We start from the raw sequence: 19,838 nt of genomic DNA, 5'->3' as shown, positions 1-19,838 counted from the left end.
TTAGGTTTGAAGTATGAAAAAGGTCATTTAGTTCATTCACTTTATTTTCAAAAAGTACAACTTTATTTAAAAAAACTTTAAAAAAAACCTTCAGAATATAGAAGATTTTGCAAAAAGCAATAATGATATAGTTTGCAATTTGAACAAAGTCCATAAACAACTTATTTTCATAGATACAAAGATCTATTTATGCTGCAGCTCTGCCAACACAGATACTGCCTCACAGCAAACCGAGTGGAATATTAGATAAAATGACCGATCCCCATTCAGGAATTGTATTAAAGCACAAGATCAAGACCAGACTCAATCCTGAAAGGAGCCTGGGCCTTAAACACACTGTCGGTAAATTTGTTTAGGAGCTGTGGTGCCATGCCTGCTTCTTCCTCAGCTGGACTGTGAGTCGACTTTATTTGATCCGGTGACAAGGTGCTGCCGTGTATATTCCCAGATCAACAGCGCAGCACTGACGTGCACGTTGAGGGATCGGATGATCCCTTGTTGAGGGATCTCCACGCACACATCCAACATCTGGAGCAAATTGGCAGGAATACCTTCCCGCTCGTTGCTATGAAAGGAAAACAGACAAAAAATGTTATGATGTGCAAAAAAGATTTAGTTTAATGTGGGTTTCGTGTTCTTTAGAAAACAACAGTAAAAGCACTCTTCTAGTTTTATTGATAATTTAAAGCTCTTCTTATGAACCTAAGAAATATGAAGCTTTATGAATTTTGATCGAACTTTTAAAGTCATCTATTAGAATTACATACAGCATCAAATTATTCAAAACTGTTTGACATAGCCTCTGCATATCAACAGTAACAGTCATTCTCTAAAAACACTTGTAAATAATTTCATGTACTGCTCTGTTTATATTATTTTATCACTACTGAAGCACTTCTGATTGGATAAAATCTGTATTTTGTTGCCTTGTACTTGTGTCATGTGCAATGGCAATAAAGGTGAATCTAATCTAATCTAATCTAATCTAATCTAATCTAATCTAATCTAAATAATCTCCATTTTCGGGTTTAAACTCAGTATTTAATACACTGGCCTTTGCAAAAGTATTTACACACCTTGAACTTTTTCACATTTTGCTATAAAAATAAAATAAATGGGGCATTTGTATTCAGACCATTTGCTCTGTTACCTCTAAATAAATCCGGTGCTACTTTCTGCAGAGGTCACCATTTAGAAAACAGAGTCAACTTGAGTGTAAGAGGGTGAGGGTTTTTAAGAGAACTTTACTGAACAAACAAGGATCAAGGACCCTAACAGACAAGTGAGTAACACTGTGGTGAAATCTAAAGCTGGGTTAGGTTATAAAACAATGTCCCAGCTTTTGAACATTTTAGGACGTAATGTTAAATCAATCGTCTGAAAACAGAAAGAGTATAGCACAACTACCACCCTACTAAAACATGGCTCTCCATCTAAACTGACTGGATAGTCAAGTTGTAAAGTAGCCCAAGGTAACTCTGGGGGAGCTGCAGAGATCCTCAGCTCAGATGGGAGAATTTGCCTACAAGACAAATACTAGTTGTGAACTTCACAAAGCTGGCCTTTATGGCAGTGTGGCAAGAATAAAGCTATTGTTGAAAGAAAGATACAAGAAGTCTCATTTAAAGTTCATCACAAGGCATGTAGGGGACAAGGCAAGAAAGTGCTTTGGTGAGATAGGACAAAAATCAAACTTTTAGGTTACTGTTGACACATAACTAACATTGCACATCAAACATGAAGGTTGCAGCCTCATTCTGTGGGGATTAGGAACAGAGAAGGTGCTTAGATGTGTCAGGAAGATGGATGGAGCTAAATACAGGGGAATCCTGGAAGAAAAGGTGCTGCAACATTCCCATAAAAATGACAACCGCAAACATGCATCCAGATCTACAATAAAATGGCTTAAAAAGAAACAAACAGTCTCCTGCAAACATTTCTGTCTCTAAAAGACTTGGAGTTATTACAGCGAAATGTGGTTGTATGCAATACTGACTCAGTGGGGCTGAATAAAAAAAGCTCGACACACTTTTCAGATTTAAATTTTTAAATACTTTTGAAAAACCATGTAAATATTTCATCCCACTTCATAATTATGCACTACTTAATGTTTGGCCAACACATACAGGTCCTTCTCAAAAAATTAGCATATTGTGATAAAGTTCATTATTTTCCATAATGTCATGATGAAAATTTAACATTCATATATTTTAGATTCATTGCACACTAACTGAAATATTTCAGGTCTTTAATTGTCTTAATACGGATGATTTTGGCATACAGCTCATGAAAACCCAAAATTCCTATCTCACAAAATTAGCATATTTCATCCGACCAATAAAAGAAAAGTGTTTTTAATACAAAAAACGTCAACCTTCAAATAATCATGTACAGTTATGCACTCAATACTTGGTCGGGAATCCTTTTGCAGAAATGACTGCTTCAATGCGGCGTGGCATGGAGGCAATCAGCCTGTGGCACTGCTGAGGTCTTATGGAGGCCCAGGATGCTTCGATAGCGGCCTTTAGCTCATCCAGAGTGTTGGGTCTTGAGTCACTCAACGTTCTCTTCACAATATCCCACAGATTCTCTATGGGGTTCAGGTCAGGGGAGTTGGCAGGCCAATTGAGCACAGTGATACTTTGGTCAGTAAACCATTTACCAGTGGTTTTGGCACTGTGAGCAGGTGCCAGGTCGTGCTGAAAAATGAAATCTTCATCTCCATAAAGCTTTTCAGCAGATGGAAGCATGAAGTGCTCCAAAATCTCCTGATAGCTAGCTGCATTGACCCTGCCCTTGATAAAACACAGTGGACCAACACCAGCAGCTGACACGGCAACCAGACCATCACTGACTGTGGGTACTTGACACTGGACTTCTGGCATTTTGGCATTTCCTTCTCCCCAGTCTTCCTCCAGACTCTGGCACCTTGATTTCCGAATGACATGCAGAATTTGCTTTCATCCGAAAAAAGTACTTTGGACCACTGAGCAACAGCCCAGTGCTGCTTCTCTGTAGCCCAGGTCAGGTGCTTCTGCTGCTGTTTCTGGTTCAAAAGTGGCTTGACTTGGGGAATGCGGCACCTGTAGCCCATTTCCTGCACACGCCTGTGCACGGTGGCTCTGGATGTTTCTACTCCAGACTCAGTCCACTGCTTCCCCAGGTCCGCCAAGGTCTGGAATCAGCCCTTCTCCATAATCTTCCTCAGGGTCCGGTCACCTCTTCTCGTTGTGCAGCGTTTTTTGCCACACTTTTTCCTTCCCACAGACTTCCCACTGAGGTGCCTTGAAACAGCACTCTGGGAACAGCCTATTTGTTCAGAAATTTCTTTCTGTGTCTTACCCTCTTGCTTGAGGGTGTCAATAGTGGCCTTCTGGACAGCAGTCAGGTCGGCAGTCTTACCCATGATTGGGGTTTTGAGTGATGAACCAGGCTGGGAGTTTTAAAGGCCTCAGGAATCTTTTGCAGGTGTTTAGAGTTAACTCATTGATTCAGATGATTAGGTTCATAGCTCGTTTAGAGACCCTTTTAATGATATGCTAATTTTGTGAGATAGAAATTTTGGGTTTTCATGAGCTGTATGCCAAAATCATCCGTATTAAGACAATAAAAGACCTGAAATATTTCAGTTAATGTGCAATGAATCTAAAATATATGAATGTTAAATTTTCATCATGACATTATGGAAAATAATGAACTTTATCACAATATGCTAATTATTTGAGAAGGACCTGTAGGTTCCCAATAAAATGCAATGAAGTCTGTGATTTTTGTCTCACAAAATGTAAAACCTTCCAAGGGGTCCCAACCATGCTCAGCTATACCAGCCATTAAAATTAAAATTGATCTCTTAATACAATGACGTGTAGGTTTAATTCCTAGAGTAAAAAAAAAAACTGTAATAAACAGAGTGTGCATCTTTCCCCTTATCAGCCATGCAAAGTAAACATGAAAGGGTAATAAGCGCCTGGCATTTAATCTCAGCACCCGGCTACACAGCAAGGAAACACTTGTTGATGGGTTACATTTATCTGGAGGGCAAGTGGCTGAGACAATAGAGAGGCTGACAGGAAATTAGAGCCAGGCCATGCTGTGCAGAGCAGAGCACAGCTGTGGAGCCTTAAAATGCGAGCTTCCAGAAGAGGTGCTCATGCAAACACCACAGCTTCTGTGTTTGAAAACAAATTAGCACGCCTATAGGGAGCCGATCAATATCGTTCTCCCTCTGGCTCAGGAGCGCCACTGTATCAAGAGCATACAGTTTAACACAAAGTCTTTCTGACCTCATGCAAACAGCTGGAACATCAAGAAACAATTTTGTGACCAAACTAATGGATGTCTCACATAATAGAAGTGAAAGATTGCCTCTTGTAATCATGCCTATTGCGTCAGTAAGTAATTTATATCCATTGCTCCCCTCAGGGACAGCCAATTATACTCCAGCATGCCCTGACAGGTACACAAAGCTAAGGAGGGGAGCAAGCCCCACAGGGATGAGAATCTAACAGGTGAGAGAACGCTAAATAGCCTCGTCAGCTCCCAGTTTCATCATGTGATGAAACTGGGAGCTGAAGACAGAGGCAGATGGCTGCTTTGATGGAAGAAAACAGCACTATGACACCTTGTTTATAATGTCATAGTTTTTGTGCTGTCATACCCCAGAAGTAGTAGAGTTCTCTCAGGGAACCTGAAGTCCTGGAGGTTCTGGCTATTGGCAGTCTGCTCCACTCCGACGATACAGTAACCTTCGCTCTTCTTTAGCTGCAGGAAGTCAGTGAGCTCCACAGGCTTCACCTGAAGGAAAACAGGGTCATGTTAGTGATGAAAGCATCAAATTTCAAAGCATCTCCAGATCTTACAGATTTTTAATAAACTGAACAAAAAGTTCAACACACTGCAAAAAAGCTGTTTGCACACAGAAATCAGTGCTCCAACAGTGTAGCAATCATTCAGAGCAGTTATTCCTATTGTATATAGCATCTCTGTACTGGTAATCTCCTCTGTCTACACAGCGCCTTGCAAAAACATTCACACACTTTGAACTATTGACTTTCAAGTTACATCCACAAACTTCTTTGTATTTTGTTTGGATTTTATATAATAGACCTAAACAGAGTAGATCATCACCATTAAGTGGAAGGAAAAGTTACTTTGACAAATACAAATTTTAAAAGTGTGGCACCCATTTGTATTCAGCTCCCTTTATTCTAAAAATAAAATCGAGTGCAAGTCACTAATTAATAATCTGAGTCCATCTACACCCCCTAACCCTTCAAAACATGATGGAGGAAGCATCATGCTGTGGAGAACATTTCAAAGGCTGCAAAAGACTTGAAACTGGGGTTGAGGTTAACCTTCTATCAGGACAACCTCCCTAAACATACAGTCAGAGCTACTGAGGAATGGTTTAGATCAAAGTATATTCATGCAGTAAAATGGCAATCCAACTGAGAATTTGCTGGTAATCTTAAATAAAGGCTGTTCACAGATGCTCTCCATCCAGTCTGCAGTATTTCACAAATAAACGTTCAGTCTCTAGTTGTGCAAAGCTAATAGACTTGTTTAAAAACACTTAAAGCTGTAATTGCAGCTAAAGGTGTTTCAACAATGTATCGACTCAGAGAAGGTGAATAAAAATGAACACCACACTATTAACATTTGTAATACAAAATTTGAAAACTATCATTTTTCTTCCATTTCACACTACATGCTGATGTGTGTTGGCCTATAATGCCACTAAAATTGAAGCTTGTGGATGTAATGTGGGGACATTTGGAAAATTGCAAGAAGTAGTAATACATTTGATGTGAACTGTACATAGACATTACTTTAATTCAAAGGGAATGTTGTCAAGGCTGGTAAATAATGCCAAGGTTAATTTCCACAACTTACCTCTAACAAAGGAAGCCAAAGCTCAGATGAGACGCTCAGGGACTGAAAGTGTTTGTCACTAAGATGGTGGAGACTGTCCAGAACTAGACCACTGGCCCCAAATATCTCACATGTTCTGCAAAGGCCTGGAACAACAGCAACAACAAGTCGAAACTTTCATGTAATCTGAACTATTGAGTTCACAATGTTGTTACAACAAAGGACACATTTTCTAACAACCGTGAGTCCGAAAACTAACTAACTAATTTTGACAAACAGAAATACCTCTGGGCAAAAAAACATGAAAATAAAAACTAGGTGTGCTCGAACCAGCAACATACAAAGAAAAACTAATTCAATGTTCTTTCTTACATTGTCAAGAATCAGTTTAGTTTTTGAAAACTAATGTTTCAGACTGATCTCTCAGGGTAATGTTCCTAGTGAACAGCCCTGGAAAGTTTTTACATTTTGGTGCAAACAGTCAGAGATTTCCATGTACGTTATCAGGATTCTAAGTAACAGACCAACACAAAATAGAGTATAATTGTAATGTGGAAGTAACATCTCCATGGTGACAAATAGTGGGGATGCATTCATCTGGGACGTGGAAGCTGGATGGAGCTAAATACAGGGCAATGCTGGAAAAAAAAAACCTGTTAGACGCTGCAAAAGACTTAAGGGTGTGGATGAGGTTCACCTTCCAGCAGGACAGTGACCCTAAACATACAGCTGGGGCTACAATGAAAAGGTTCAAAACTATACATGTGTTAGAATGACCAAGTCAAAGCACAGACCTAAATTCAATTGAGTGTGCGTGGTAAGGCTTGATGTTAACAGTCCTCATCCGATCTGATCGAGCTTGAGCTAGTTTGCAAAGAAGAATAGGCAAAAATAGTAGTAATAGGAGTGTGCTTGAAATCTGACAAAATTAAAAAAAATAAAGGGTATTAATACCCTTGCAGGATCCTGTATAAAACATACGTCAATAATACAAATCTAGACAGAAACAGTTTTAAGTTGTTTCTTACAGAGGTGAAAGCAGATTAGACAAAAATGTTAAATGATATAATTAGATACGGTGTTCCACACCTCCCAAATTGGTGGGCTTGTCAATCAGCGAGGCCACCACCAGCAGGGTACCATGCTGTTTCCCCAGCCGAGCAGCCCTCTGTGCTGGAACCAGCTTTAGTTCGGGTTCCTGCTCGTGGACCCCTAACCTCCATGGTGTGATCTTCTTCTGCACCTCGGTCCAGCGCTCCTCTTTATCTTGCTCGCCTGGGAAATACGACATTTACAAACACACAGTAAGAAAATGATGTGCTAGCTTCATGGTATAGGTACTCCTGACAGAAACATCATTGTACTTCGGTCTTGCTGGACCCAATCTCCGGGCTGGAGCTGGCCCAAGACAGGAGCAGAATTCCTCAAAGGGACTGAAAGACTTTCGGAAAAGAATGACAGCTTTTCAAACTTCCAGGGCGGGATCCACTCATCATCGACTAACTCTGACAGACTAGGAAAAGTGTAGAATATGGTCTGAAAGACAAACAAAAAATAAAAACAACAGCTGATTTATATAACTGCTTCAGCAGACCTTATGTGCCTAGCAAAACAATGAACCTACTTCCACACTGTAATCCCTGATGGGATGAAAGGCACTGAAGAAAAAGTGTCCCTGAATCCTCAGCCAGTTCTTGTTAGCATTTCTTAGAGATAAAACAGTAAATACATCTTTAAATAAGCTCATTTGTGCATAGAAAAACATTATTGTTGCAGCTGTTCAGCCCTAACCCGGTGCTCTGCAGGGCCTCAGCTTGGTTCAGACAGGCTGTCACCACAGAGGACAGTCCTCTGAAAGCTTCAGCCTCCTCCTTCTCCACTGTCAGGCCTTCTGTGAGGCTCCACACCCTCTTCAGGGCAAGTAAGGCGTACAGGCGCACGCTGAAGTTGTGGTTGAAACACGACTGCAGGATGATGTCCAGTGCTTTACGCAGCTGTCCCACCTTCAAAAGAAAAAATGAAAAATAAAAACTACACTTTAATACTGATGAATGACACCGGAATATAGAGCAGTAAAAATAAACTGAAACATGTAAGGCCTTACCTTATTCTCTACATGTGGAATGATGATACTGAAGTGTACCAGGACAGACAGGAAGGTGCAAATACTTGTCTTGGTCTTTTCCTGATCCTGCACAAAACAAAACATAAAAAAGGGCTTCCTTATCTTGCACGTTGATTTGTTCACCTAGATATGTAGAATATGAGCTCACAAGGTTGAAGCAAGTCCAGAATCTGTCGATATGATGTGGATACTTGACAAGGATTAGAATCATCATCCATTCAATGAGGTACTTCACCGAGGCCTGGTTGCTGCAAAATCCGGCTTCAAACACATGGTTCAAGAGAGTGGCAACAAATTCCTGCGTGCACAAATGCAACACAGATGTTTTACTCTGAAATCCAGAGGAGTTGTCGCTGAAAGTCTATTTCACCCACCTCTCTGAGTTTGGGAAGTAACAGCAGCAGTGTTTGCCAGGCTCTGTTTTTGACCCGATGCTGCAGGGAGTTACTATAGTAACGGACTTTAGACTTTGATATGAGGCTGTCCTGTGGAGATGGAGTTGAGAGAGATGATGAGAAATGTTGTGGCCGAATTAGTTCACATATTTATGGCATGAATGTATCAATAAAACTAAATTTTTAAATATTACTCAGCAGCAAGTCATCCTTACTACACATGCATACTCTCAAGAATTTCTCCACTTACAGATTTTTTCTGTTGCTTATTTTTGCCCACACTTAAATGTTTGAGATCAAACAAATTTTACTAACAGACAAAGATAGCCTCAGTTAAAAATAAATAGTTTTTATTTATTAAGCAAAAAAAGCTACCTAAACCAACCTGGTCCGATGTGCTGTCCTTGTTAAATAACGAATTACTTTGGATAACCACATTTTCTGGACAGCTAAGTTTAATCTGACTTGCCACATCCAGGCTTGATTACAGGCAGTAACCAGTAGACCTGCAGAATCATTTAAATAGGGTCAAAGTGTTTGGGTCAAAGTTCCTCACAGAGATGTAAAAGACGTAATAATAAAAAACACTTGCTGCCACCAACAATGGCACAACCAGTTATTACTTTTCACATAGGGCCAGTTTGGTTTAGATAGCTTTTTATCTTAATAAATAAAATCATCCTTTGAGAACAGCATTTTGTATTTCATCAAGTATGGCGATGCATTTGTGTTCAAGGCGAAAATTACATTTATGAGGTAAAGATGTGATATGTAATAACACAGGCTGAGGTGTTAAACATGTCCTTATATAATTTTTATGAAACAAGATGTTGACTTTCAAGCTGTTTTTCTTTATTATTAATTGAGATGAACAAAAAGATTTTAAGGAAAACTGAGATGGATGCCATATCAGTGTGTTTACCCGCCCACCCAGCTATTAACAATTACCTTTCTCAGCAACTCTATCACTAGCTCCTCGATGAGTCTTTGGTGCTGCTGAATAGATGGATCTAGGTGACAAAGAAAGTTCAGCACACAAGTGCGGGGCAGCTGATCATCCCTGTTATCACTGGGAAACAAAAGCAGCACATTAGCTATGAACACAGCAAGAGGGACCTCTAGTGGTGATCTTGCTAATTCCCAGCATCTGGGATCAAGATGGAGAACTAGAGATCAAAAATAAGAATCAGCATCAGCTTTATTGCCACATTTGTACAGACAAAAAAGCATTACAAAAATGTAAATTACTTTGCAACTGCAACATTAGCGGCACACTTTTCACCAAGTTGCTCCACATATATTTGGACGTCCTGGACGAGTCTTTGAAAAAAAAAGATTTAACATGGTAAAGAACGTTACGGAACAAGAACAGAAATCTGGGTAATGCTGATTGGACTTACCGTTGATCTCTCCTGAACACTGGTCCATATACACAAGCCTCAGTGACTATATCCAGGTTGTTAAAAACACTAGAAAACGCAGCAACAGCCTGCTCACTGCAGCCTTGCTCATTGGGCAGCCATGTCTGACAGCAGTGCTGAAGTAGCATGCCAAATACTCCGCTCTTCGACTGAGACAGTTCCAACAACTCTGTGAAAATCTTAAATTAAGCATTTAACACCACCATAGATGTCATGTTAGAACTGGAAAATGGATGATACAGAAGGGGGAGAAAGTAATCTTGTCCTATTGTGAGTCACCTTTTTCAGTGCAGTCGTGAGAGTTGGAGCCTGATGATGCGTCAGCTTCAGGAGTTTATGTTGGAAGGCCATGGAGATAAAGTCTTTTAAGGCTGGCCAGAAATCATGAGCATTGGTGCTAAGCCCCTGTACAAGCTCCCAACTCAGAGTCACCGCCTGCACACAGAGATCCTCCTCATCGTGCACCAACTATGATCAAAAACACACCACAGATCATGAGAACAAAGGTTAACCACCCTAAGAAATTCCATAACTTGTAAATGTCCTGAAATATCATTCTTGCTGTACTGAGACTCACTTGTGGCAGAGTCATGTTCATAAAGTTTAGTACGGGCAGCACAAGGTCACTGGGCAGCAGAGACAAGGCCTCAACACTGTGACTCAGAGCAGCTCCGAGGGTCTCGGATACTTTGGAAATTTCTACAAACTCAGGAACCCCTACAGTCCTAATCAGAAAGTTTAGACATATCCACTGGTCCCGCAAGAAGTTGGCAGCAATGCGTCCCCAGTCCTGTTGCAGAAGGCCTTGGGCTTCGAGGTCACTATCAAAAAATAAGGGAACATGCTCTAAGCCTAATACTTATAAGGTACACTTCATAAATACATTTTTTCTCTCTAGTATCGAGTTTCCACAAACCTTGAGCTATTTAATAGCTGTGGTTTCATCAAGCATTTATTAATGTTTGCGAGAGATGACTGAGATTGTGAGGAAGTCCTTAAAGTGTAGAAATAATCATTCAGGGACTTCAGGGCAGAAACAGTCTCTGATCGCATGCCAATTCCTCCCTGCTGCAAGACACCAGACACAGCAGCCAAAGACGCCATACAAACCGCCTTAGACACCTGGTTTGCCACCGACGGGATCTAAAACAAACCCAAAACAGTCAGTGCTGAACTGCCGAGCAGCAAATCAAATGATGGGACATGTGTATTTAATTGTGTACCTGTTGGGTTGGCTCAAGCAAGCATGAAAGGCTGTACTTGATGAGTTTAGGGAAAGCATACTGTTGAATGTTCTTGGAGCACCCAGATGGAGAGCTGCACATAACAACCAGCTGCCTCAGGACAGAGAGATACAGCTCGGCCCGTTCAATGTCAAAGAGCTGCCAAAGAAAAAAGCATATGCAGACATCTAAGTTTGTAACTAAGGGGGGTTCTTTGTAATTGGACAGTGATGGTGAATGCCTTCTTCCGATTACCTCCTGCAGCTCCCCACACAGCCTCCTGAGGATAAAATCCTGGACTGGATCGACAAGTTTCAGAAAGGCTCGTTCAATAGCAAATATTACATCATCCTCTGTGAGACAAAGATGAAAAGAAAAGAGACCAATTTTCTAAAAGAAAAGAAAATGGCTAAAATATGAAAAGGACTCTGAAAATGTCTCATTAGGTTCCTAATTCTATGTAGAGGCAGAGGTACATTACAGCATTTTTTCACCTAAAGTACCTTGCTTTAGTTCTTGCATTTTCAAGACCTCTGACCTGTTATTGATAAATGCTCAGTCTGCTGAGTCTTAAAAAGTTCAAACCAAAATTTCTTAAGATTATATTCCGATTTATTATTTAGTCCCCATCTGTATGTTTTTCAAGTTAAATACTTCAACATGCTTAGTGCTGATCCAACAATTCAGTTTTGGCCACATTCAACTTATTCAGGGCTTGCCATAACTTCTGCTTTTATACTTTTTAAAATACTTCACTTTTTTATAGACGTTTTTTTTTTCTTCATTGAAATGTAACTATTTTCACCTACTTTCAGCTGAAGGCACAATTCAAACTTTAAACAGGTCAAAAGATATCATGCTATACATGATTCAACTTTTTAGAGATCTTGAACATTTTATTATAAAATGTAAATAGTTAAAGTTTTATGAAAGTTTTAATCAAGTTAATAAAAATACACTGTTTGCAATCACCGCTAAGGAAAGCGTTTAGCATGCTATAAGTAGCATGTAAGTTAATGGTGGCATACTGCATCAGATATGAACACTTGTAAGTATCTGTGGGGATACTATCCAATATTAGCATACCAGATAAGCTTCACTACTTACTGCTAACATGTTAGATATTTTTAGGCGTTTCTTCTTCAGTTCAGATTCTACACGAGCGTGGCTTAAAAATTTAGCTTAATTCAACTGCAATTAGTCAAAAAAATAAATAAATCTATCAGAGCAGAAACGGCTTACAATAGCAACCTCCGTATATTGGATAGAACAATGTGGTTTATCCAGCTTCCAAAAGGCCTGATCCAAATCTGTTAGAATTGAGGACTGGGCACATTCTGTCAGAGCTAGTTAAACTATTTTAATCTGTTTTGGAAAGTATAATTTTTTGGGATAGATAAGTCACACTTTATGACAAAAACAGTTAGGCAAAGATCCAACAGTTTCTGGCACAACTTCACTGACTACCAAGGTGCATAGAGAAGGTCAAGGATGTGGTGAGGTGAAGACTCCAGCGGGGGAACTAGGAAACTTTATTAACAGACCAATGCGTTTTTGCTTGTGGCCTTCATCAGGGTCACTGATCATCTGTAATCACCCCGATGCAGGCCACCAGCCGAAACACAATGGTCTGTCAATAAAGTTTTTTCCCTGTAATTCAAGTGTTGCTGGAGTCTTCTCCTCACCAAAAACAGTTGAGCACCCAGAATGAACATTGTCTAACTTTTTGTGCTAGTGAGCTTATTTGAAATATAGTATTTTACACACTGACAGAAGTTAACCACCACTTTATAGTGCTAACGTTTTTGTAAACCAGATAGTGTATTTTCACTTTTCAAAATATCAATTATTTTTAAGAACACTGAAGCAAAGACATAAAAGAGATCACTAATCCTTCTTTTAGTTTACTTATATATATTAAATAATTTAATTGACTGTGTCAAAACAAACATTTATAGGGAAAGATTTGTTTTAATGCAAACCTTGTTGCTGACCACATGGACTTGTGCTGAGCTGCAACAGTCTAAGCATGAGCTGCAGACTCTTGTCACTCTTACGGACAGGTAGGTAAATATTGGTGTAGACTCTACTTAGGGTGTCCAGTAGTGGAGACAGAAGTGACCTCAGAGTTTCACTGGTTTTTTCTCTGGTTCGCCTCCTCTCCATGTCCACACACAGCAGAATGGCCCTGGCCAGCTTATCAGCCTCTCTAGAGTCAGGTAACCTTTCTGCCTGACCTGTGTGCCAGGAAAATTGACTCTGATAAGAATCATATGCAAATACATTACATCTGCAGGTACAATTATTCTCTGTATCAAAAACATTCAGACTCACCTGTGCTTGCTGGAACACGAAGATAAGCAAGTACCTCCTGTTGAACGTAAGCTCTTGTGGTTTCTTTTTGTGTGGGGTCTTCGGTGCAATCGCCATCCAAAATTCTAGACTTGAAACTGCATTCATGTTCCAATAACCAGGTGCACACCTGTCACGAGTATGTGAAGTAACAAACAGTTGTTGAAAACCTCTGTAATATAACTTTTGAAAATAGTCTGAGTGTATGTAAAGAGCAAACCTCATTCCATAGCTCTGTCCCTCTACACAAAGACTCATCTTCACGAAAGTGCATCAGGAAACTAAACATATCATCTCTGGTCACTTCGCTCTGAGACAAAAAGAAAGAATAAAACAAACTTTAAATCTTAAAACTTACTTTTGTTGTTGTATTTAGCATTTGCAGGTTGAATATAGTGAATACCATTCAAATGCTTGAAAACTCAGTACCTTTAAAGTGCAGTAAAATACCACAACAATTCATTAGGTCTACATGGTCCTCATTCTATTTGTATTTGGAAGTCAGATATTTCAATGTCCTCAGCCGGAAATACAAAAAGAACGCCCCATGAAGCCGGAATTCTGACTGAGAAAATTGGAGCCTGCCTAGCAGCCATGACTTTTGAATCCAATATGGCTGCCGCACATATGGCATATAGTGAAAGTTGCCCATATAAACTATTTAGTAGCACTATTAGCACCAGTGAAAATATTTACACCTGATTTGAAATTGAATTTTCTGATTTTTAACCACGTGTTTTCACAGATGACTTAAAATATTTACTTATTATGAACTGCTTACCAGGACTACGAAAGTCTATTTATTTATTGTTAATTTTAGATCATTTTAAAACGTATGTTTCTCACAAAACGATCCTCACTTTGAGGACACTGCGTTGAATTTTTGAACAACCTCAATCTTGTCTTGTGTCATGATGTATGTTTGGATGGGTTGTACTGGAATTCTAATTTCCCCTCGGGGATCAATAAAGTATCTTTGAATTGAATCACCATCTTCACCTTACCACATCTGTTAGATGGAGGGCGCTGTTAAGTAAAAAACACTGTGCAGCTCCTCTCAGCAGCACCTGGTGAGTGATCATTGTGCAGCGCAGCACCTCCCTGGAACGCAAAGCACAAATAGAATCGGCCTCTTTGCTTAAAATAACGCACCCAAAGACGATTTTACTGTAAAAATAAAAGAGTTACCGTAGAGCAGAGAGCCCGCTTAGCCTCAGCAGAGGACTTGGGGGAAGTTTAGACAGAGCCTGACAGACGAAGAGGAGGGGCACTGCACACCAGTGTTTGCAGCCAAGCTGCTGAATCAGCTGAAGCAATACACAACCTGCATGCAAACACAACAGTTAATAATAGATCATGAAATGTGATTCATAGATTTCTATTTTATTTTTTTTGCTGGACCTCTGTCCTCTGATGGAAGGCTCGTGAAGAAAGTGACCAGGAAGACTTGAAGTTTAACTGCCAGCTCAGGACAGTCTCCTACACTCTGCCCTGGTGATCTATATATGGACAGAAGATGAGTTAAATAAAACAAATATGAAGCGAATGACATAATCTCAAAACTGTAAATACTTCAAGTAAATAACAAAATTTGAATTCTCACCTACAGAAAAGGGATGTTTCAGATAGAACATTCATGAAGGAACCGGCGACAAACTACAAGAGCAATGCATCAGAAGACGGATTTTAAATAGAAAAAAAGTAAGAGGGACTAATATTTTTGTGACATTCAATCCTTAGAATCACCATGCATCAAAAACAATGCGCACCTGAGAAAAGGGCACTGCAAAGTCCTGCTGCTGAAGAACCTGGAGCTCAAGCAAATGGCACACCCCTTCTCTCATTAAGGATTTATTCTCACTGTGGAACATGCGCTGGTACACACACAGCAGCCAGGAGGGGTGGAAGAGGCCTGAGCCTGCAACACAAGTGAACAAACTCAGAATAATCCACTATACAGTGTTGATACATGTTAGATATTTTTAAATCTTGGCTGAATATATAAATAAATTAAAATATTTCAGGAACTCAGACTTGTTTTTTATTAGAACCTTTAAGAAAGCAACAAAGAATTATTGACAAATAGTTCAAGATTTCTTAGCTGCAGTTCATTATTAATAGCACGCTTCTCGCATTCTCTAATGGAGATACCTGATATATGAAATGATAAATAAAAAGGTATGTCATTTGTCAGAAAATAACACAATATTCACACAATTTAGGTTTACCTTGACCATCAGTCACTGTTGCTTGGATCAATGTGTCAATTCTGTTTAAAACTGGACGAACGACATGAACCTACAGAGAGAGAAAAAAATAAAAAGAACATAGTTGTCATTACAATGTCTCCAAAAAGGTTGTGAGACACCAACTATGTAGGACTTGCAACCTGATTCTCCTCCAGAGTCTCCATCACCAGGGTGTAATCCTCCCAGAACTCTCTAAGCAGCCTGCTTTTGTTGGGAGCCCATTTGAACAATGTCTCATCTGCAAAAGAACATTTTTAAGAACCCATACAACTGAACTTGGTGTGGTAAGCAGGTTAGTATGAATACAGTGCCCTCCAAATGTATACGTTCATCTATTCATTTAGGATCACCCTGTATTTGGCTCGATCCATTTCCTTATTGAATCTGACAAGGGTTCTCTGCAGAAGAAAAGCAACACCAGCATGACGTGAACATCATGTTTCCCATGGAGGCAGGGTGTGTTCAGTTGTGCAATGTTAGTTTGCAGGTGGGGGGGGGGGGATTCATTTGCAGATGCTAAATGTACAAACTGAGTTAGTGACTGCTTTTAAATCTGAATCTAGATGGGAAGACAGAACTCCTCCTAAAGTACAGGGGTTGGACAATGAAACTGAAACACCTGTCATTTTAGTGTGGGAGGTTTCATGGCTAAATTGGACCAGCCTGGTAGCCAGTCTTCATTAATTGCACATTGCACCAGTAAGAGCAGAGTGTGAAGGTTCAATTAGCAGGGTAAGAGCACAATTTTGCTCAAAATATTGAAATGCACACAACATTATGGGTGACATACCAGAGTTCAAAAGAGGACAAATTGTTGGTACACGTCTTGCTGGCGCATCTGTGACCAAGACAGCAAGTCTTTGTGATGTATCAAGAGCCACGGTATCCAGGGTAATGTCAGCATACCACCAAGAAGGACCAACCACATCCAACAGGATTAACTGTGGACGCAAGAGGAAGCTGTCTGAAAGGGATGTTCGGGTGCTAACCCGGATTGTATCCAAAAAACATAAAACCACGGCTGACCAAATCACGGCAGAATTAAATGTGCACCTCAACTCTCCTGTTTCCACCAGAACTGTCCGTCAGGAGCTCCACAGGGTCAATATACACGGCCGGACTGCTATAGCCAAACCTTTGGTCACTCATGTCAATGTCAAACGTCGGTTTCAATGGTGCAAGGAGCGCAAATCTTGGGCTGTGGACAATGTGAAACATGTATTGTTCTCTGATGAGTCCACCTTTACTGTTTTCCCCACATCCAGGAGAGTTACGGTGTGGAGAAGCCCCAAAGAAGCGTACCACCCAGACTGTTGCATGCCCAGAGTGAAGCATGGGGGTGGATCAGTGATGGTTTGGGCTGCCATATCATGGCATTCCCTTGGCCCAATACTTGTGCTAGATGGGCGCGTCACTGCCAAGGACTACCGAACCATTCTTGAGGACCATGTGCATCCAATGGTTCAAACATTGTATCCTGAAGGCGGTGCCGTGTATCAGGATGACAATGCACCAATACACACAGCAAGACTGGTGAAAGATTGGTTTGATGAACATGAAAGTGAAGTTGAACATCTCCCATGGCCTGCACAGTCACCAGATCTAAATATTATTGAGCCACTTTGGGGTGTTTTGGAGGAGCGAGTCAGGAAACGTTTTCCTCCACCAGTATCACGTAGTGACCTGGCCACTATCCTGCAAGAAGAATGGCTTAAAATCCCTCTGACCACTGTGCAGGACTTGTATATGTCATTCCCAAGATGAATTGACGCTGTATTGGCTGCAAAAGGAGGCCCTACACCATACTAATAAATTATTGTGGTCTAAAACCAGGTGTTTCAGTTTCATTGTCCAACCCCTGTAGCTTCACAGTACAAATAGTGCCTCTATGGAGTGACATGGTTTGTCCACATTTAAATGGGGCATTATGCATGTATATATGGTAAATTAAATTCAAAAATATTTTATTAATCATTATGGGAAGTTAAATGCTGTTGTAACTCAACCTATTCAAGTTTCTTCAAAGAGTCGACGTAGATAGTGATGGTCTCCTGCAGCAGTCTTAAGAGTCAACTGCATAAAATTCTCAAAGATGAGGGCACTATGTGTGGAAAAAATACTGTCTGCTGAAAGGTGGTTGTAATTTTTTTATGCAGGAGAAGAAACAAAGAAAAAAGGAACCTGCTATGCTGACAGTATCACAAAAAACAAGTCAGGAATGTCACAAGTGGTATAATTGATTCTCACATCTAGAAAAGCCAGATTGTTGTTTTTATAAAATATTAATCTCTTCAAATAAATGATCAAAACTGTGTTAGATAAAGCTGCCACTCTTTAATATACGGAATGCACACTTTACTGCAGAACGTTCTAACAGATGCATCATCAGTAGAGGTTAATACTTAGAACACAATTTGTCCATATTCCCGCAAGTTAGGAGAGATGCAATGAGGAAATTCTGCTTTCTCAGCTATTGCAACACAGGTGATTTAATTGGTAAAAATAAGTCTTTCAGTTCTATTCTAATGTAATTAGAAGTTAGCACATCTGTGTAGACTGCATATAATGTAATAATTTTATCATCTAAAGTATTTCGACCCCCAACCAATGGTTATTTCCAAATGGATCAATTAAATAAGGCATCGATCCATTGCAGCACTACAAGATCACTTCACCTCAACTTCTGTGTTTAGGGCTAAAGGACTGTTACCTGATGTTTGCTTCTGCATGTATTTAGTAATCTACTTTGTGAATCTAGTGCAAAAATAACGCAAATGGGGAGCAAAACTGCTTCCGGAAGTTGGCCCCATAAAATTTTGCATGAAAAGCTGAAAACAAATGCATGCCACTAGTTTCAAACTGTTTTGAGATAAAGAAATGAAAACAATGAATCATTCTCCTTCCGCCAAACAATTACAAACTACTTTGTGTTGGTCTATCACACAAAATCCGACATTTAAGTCTGGTTTTGACAAAAAATGAAAACGCTTAATGAATACTTTTGCAAGCCACCATCTTTCTGTGTTCTACCTTCCTCTGATGTAGAAGAATGGGCAACAAAGCCCTCCTCTTCGGAAAGCGCTGCGCATCTCTTCAACAGGTACAGTGCCCTCTTGCGTGACACACTGTCCCTATGAGTCAGTCCTTCCTGAACAATTCTCCAGAACTCAGGACACAGACGTGGGTCGGTCTCACGGGACCGGTAGGATGTGGTGCTGTGAGATTTCAAAAGGTGGTCTGATAGGACGGTCAAACACAGCAGCGTCCGCTCTGTGACCACCGGTGTGGGCTCCGTGGAGTGCCAGTTGCAAACATCATCTAGGAGGCGCTTGAGGATGCTGCTGGACTTCGCATCAATGCAGCAGTTGAGCAAAGTCAAAATGATCCTGACCATAACTTTGGATACCAGGTCATCGGGGAGCGATCGGATAGAGGACAATGCACAGTTTAAAGTGTCGAGTGTGAGATCTTCATCCGCTGTAATAAGAGGCATGAGAGCTGCAAGGACTTCTGTAGCAACCTGCACACTGAGAGTCCCTGGGGCAAGCAGCTCCTCCCAAATCCGTGGTAACGACGGCAGGATGGATGAAACGACTTTTGTCCTGACGTTTTCGCCGCACACACCGACACAGACAGCGAGCAATCTGCAGACAGCGGCGGTGCTTTCCCTGCAGCGCGCATCACCCCCAGATTCTGCCGATATTCTCCAGAGGAAAGGCAAACATTTCGACCAAATGACTGACTCGATTTTGTCGCGAATGCAACTTCTGTTTGCACCTGTCAGTAGAGTCGGAGCTAAATTCGAGTCGATCAGAAATGGTCCCAGTGCTTCTACGAGAGCCGTGAGCGCCTCGACCTGCTCGGTTTGTGGCCACGACTCCTGCGGCCAGCACAAAGATTCAAACAAAAGATCGTAATCAGGAGAGCTGCTCAGAACCGCGTTAATCAGAGTGGGATACATTGTTCAGGAGTTAGGCTGCTTGAGCCAAGCAGGTAAAAGATACCCGGTAACAGACTGCACGTTTTCACCAAATCGAAACGTAAACTTCCGCATACGTTATCCGGAACTCTCGCGAGAAATAAAATACACGTCCGCGTAATTTGATAGCTCACTAAAAAAACCTTTAATGTATAAATTACGTTAAAACAACTATGAATTTTTTTCTCATCGTTTTGAATATATTAAGACATTGATAAGGTAT

General features: G+C 40.5%; 1 protein-coding gene across 2 annotated transcripts; it reads right to left on the bottom strand.

Moving 5' to 3' along the window:
- Window positions 1-26: 26 nt before the first annotated feature.
- tarbp1 (TAR (HIV-1) RNA binding protein 1) lies at window positions 27-19,681 on the bottom strand. Of its 2 annotated transcripts, none has more exons than XM_047351179.1 (29): window positions 18,667-19,681; window positions 15,777-15,874; window positions 15,616-15,685; window positions 15,157-15,305; window positions 14,991-15,043; window positions 14,789-14,886; window positions 14,576-14,711; window positions 14,392-14,488; window positions 13,608-13,697; window positions 13,370-13,517; window positions 13,018-13,272; window positions 11,291-11,388; window positions 11,036-11,194; window positions 10,729-10,955; window positions 10,390-10,633; window positions 10,092-10,280; window positions 9,792-9,991; window positions 9,640-9,711; window positions 9,340-9,460; window positions 8,371-8,481; window positions 8,145-8,294; window positions 7,976-8,062; window positions 7,663-7,874; window positions 7,496-7,577; window positions 7,236-7,407; window positions 6,961-7,146; window positions 5,893-6,017; window positions 4,658-4,794; window positions 27-565 (listed from the first exon to the last, which is right to left on the bottom strand). In XM_047351179.1, exons 1-29 carry the CDS (start codon window positions 19,595-19,597, stop codon window positions 385-387), a joined length of 4,878 nt encoding a protein of 1,625 aa, XP_047207135.1. In that variant the 5' UTR covers window positions 19,598-19,681; the 3' UTR covers window positions 27-384. The 2 variants fall into 2 exon arrangements, 1 of the variants encoding a protein (XP_047207135.1); XR_007035960.1 differs by lacking the exon at window positions 27-565 and adding an exon at window positions 6,666-6,735.
- Window positions 19,682-19,838: the final 157 nt, after the last annotated feature.

This window comes from Girardinichthys multiradiatus, chromosome 22 (assembly GCF_021462225.1).
Source record: "Girardinichthys multiradiatus isolate DD_20200921_A chromosome 22, DD_fGirMul_XY1, whole genome shotgun sequence".
NCBI classification, from domain to species: domain Eukaryota; kingdom Metazoa; phylum Chordata; class Actinopteri; order Cyprinodontiformes; family Goodeidae; genus Girardinichthys; species Girardinichthys multiradiatus.
This window is presented reverse-complemented; position numbering and strand designations above follow the sequence as displayed.

What these genes read in the sequence shown, in the direction of transcription:
- tarbp1 (XM_047351179.1), bottom strand. Translation starts at nt 19,597, where the DNA reads ATGTATCCCACTCTGATTAACGCGGTTCTGAGCAGCTCTCCTGATTAC. An exon ending in AGCGGGCTCTCTGCTCTACG is followed by an intron (nt 14,489 to 14,575) that starts GTAACTCTTTTA and finishes TTTGCGTTCCAG; the next exon opens with GGAGGTGCTGCGCTGCACAA. An exon ending in TTTGGCTTCCTTTGTTAGAG is followed by an intron (nt 4,795 to 5,892) that starts GTAAGTTGTGGA and finishes GTTTTCCTTCAG; the next exon opens with GTGAAGCCTGTGGAGCTCAC.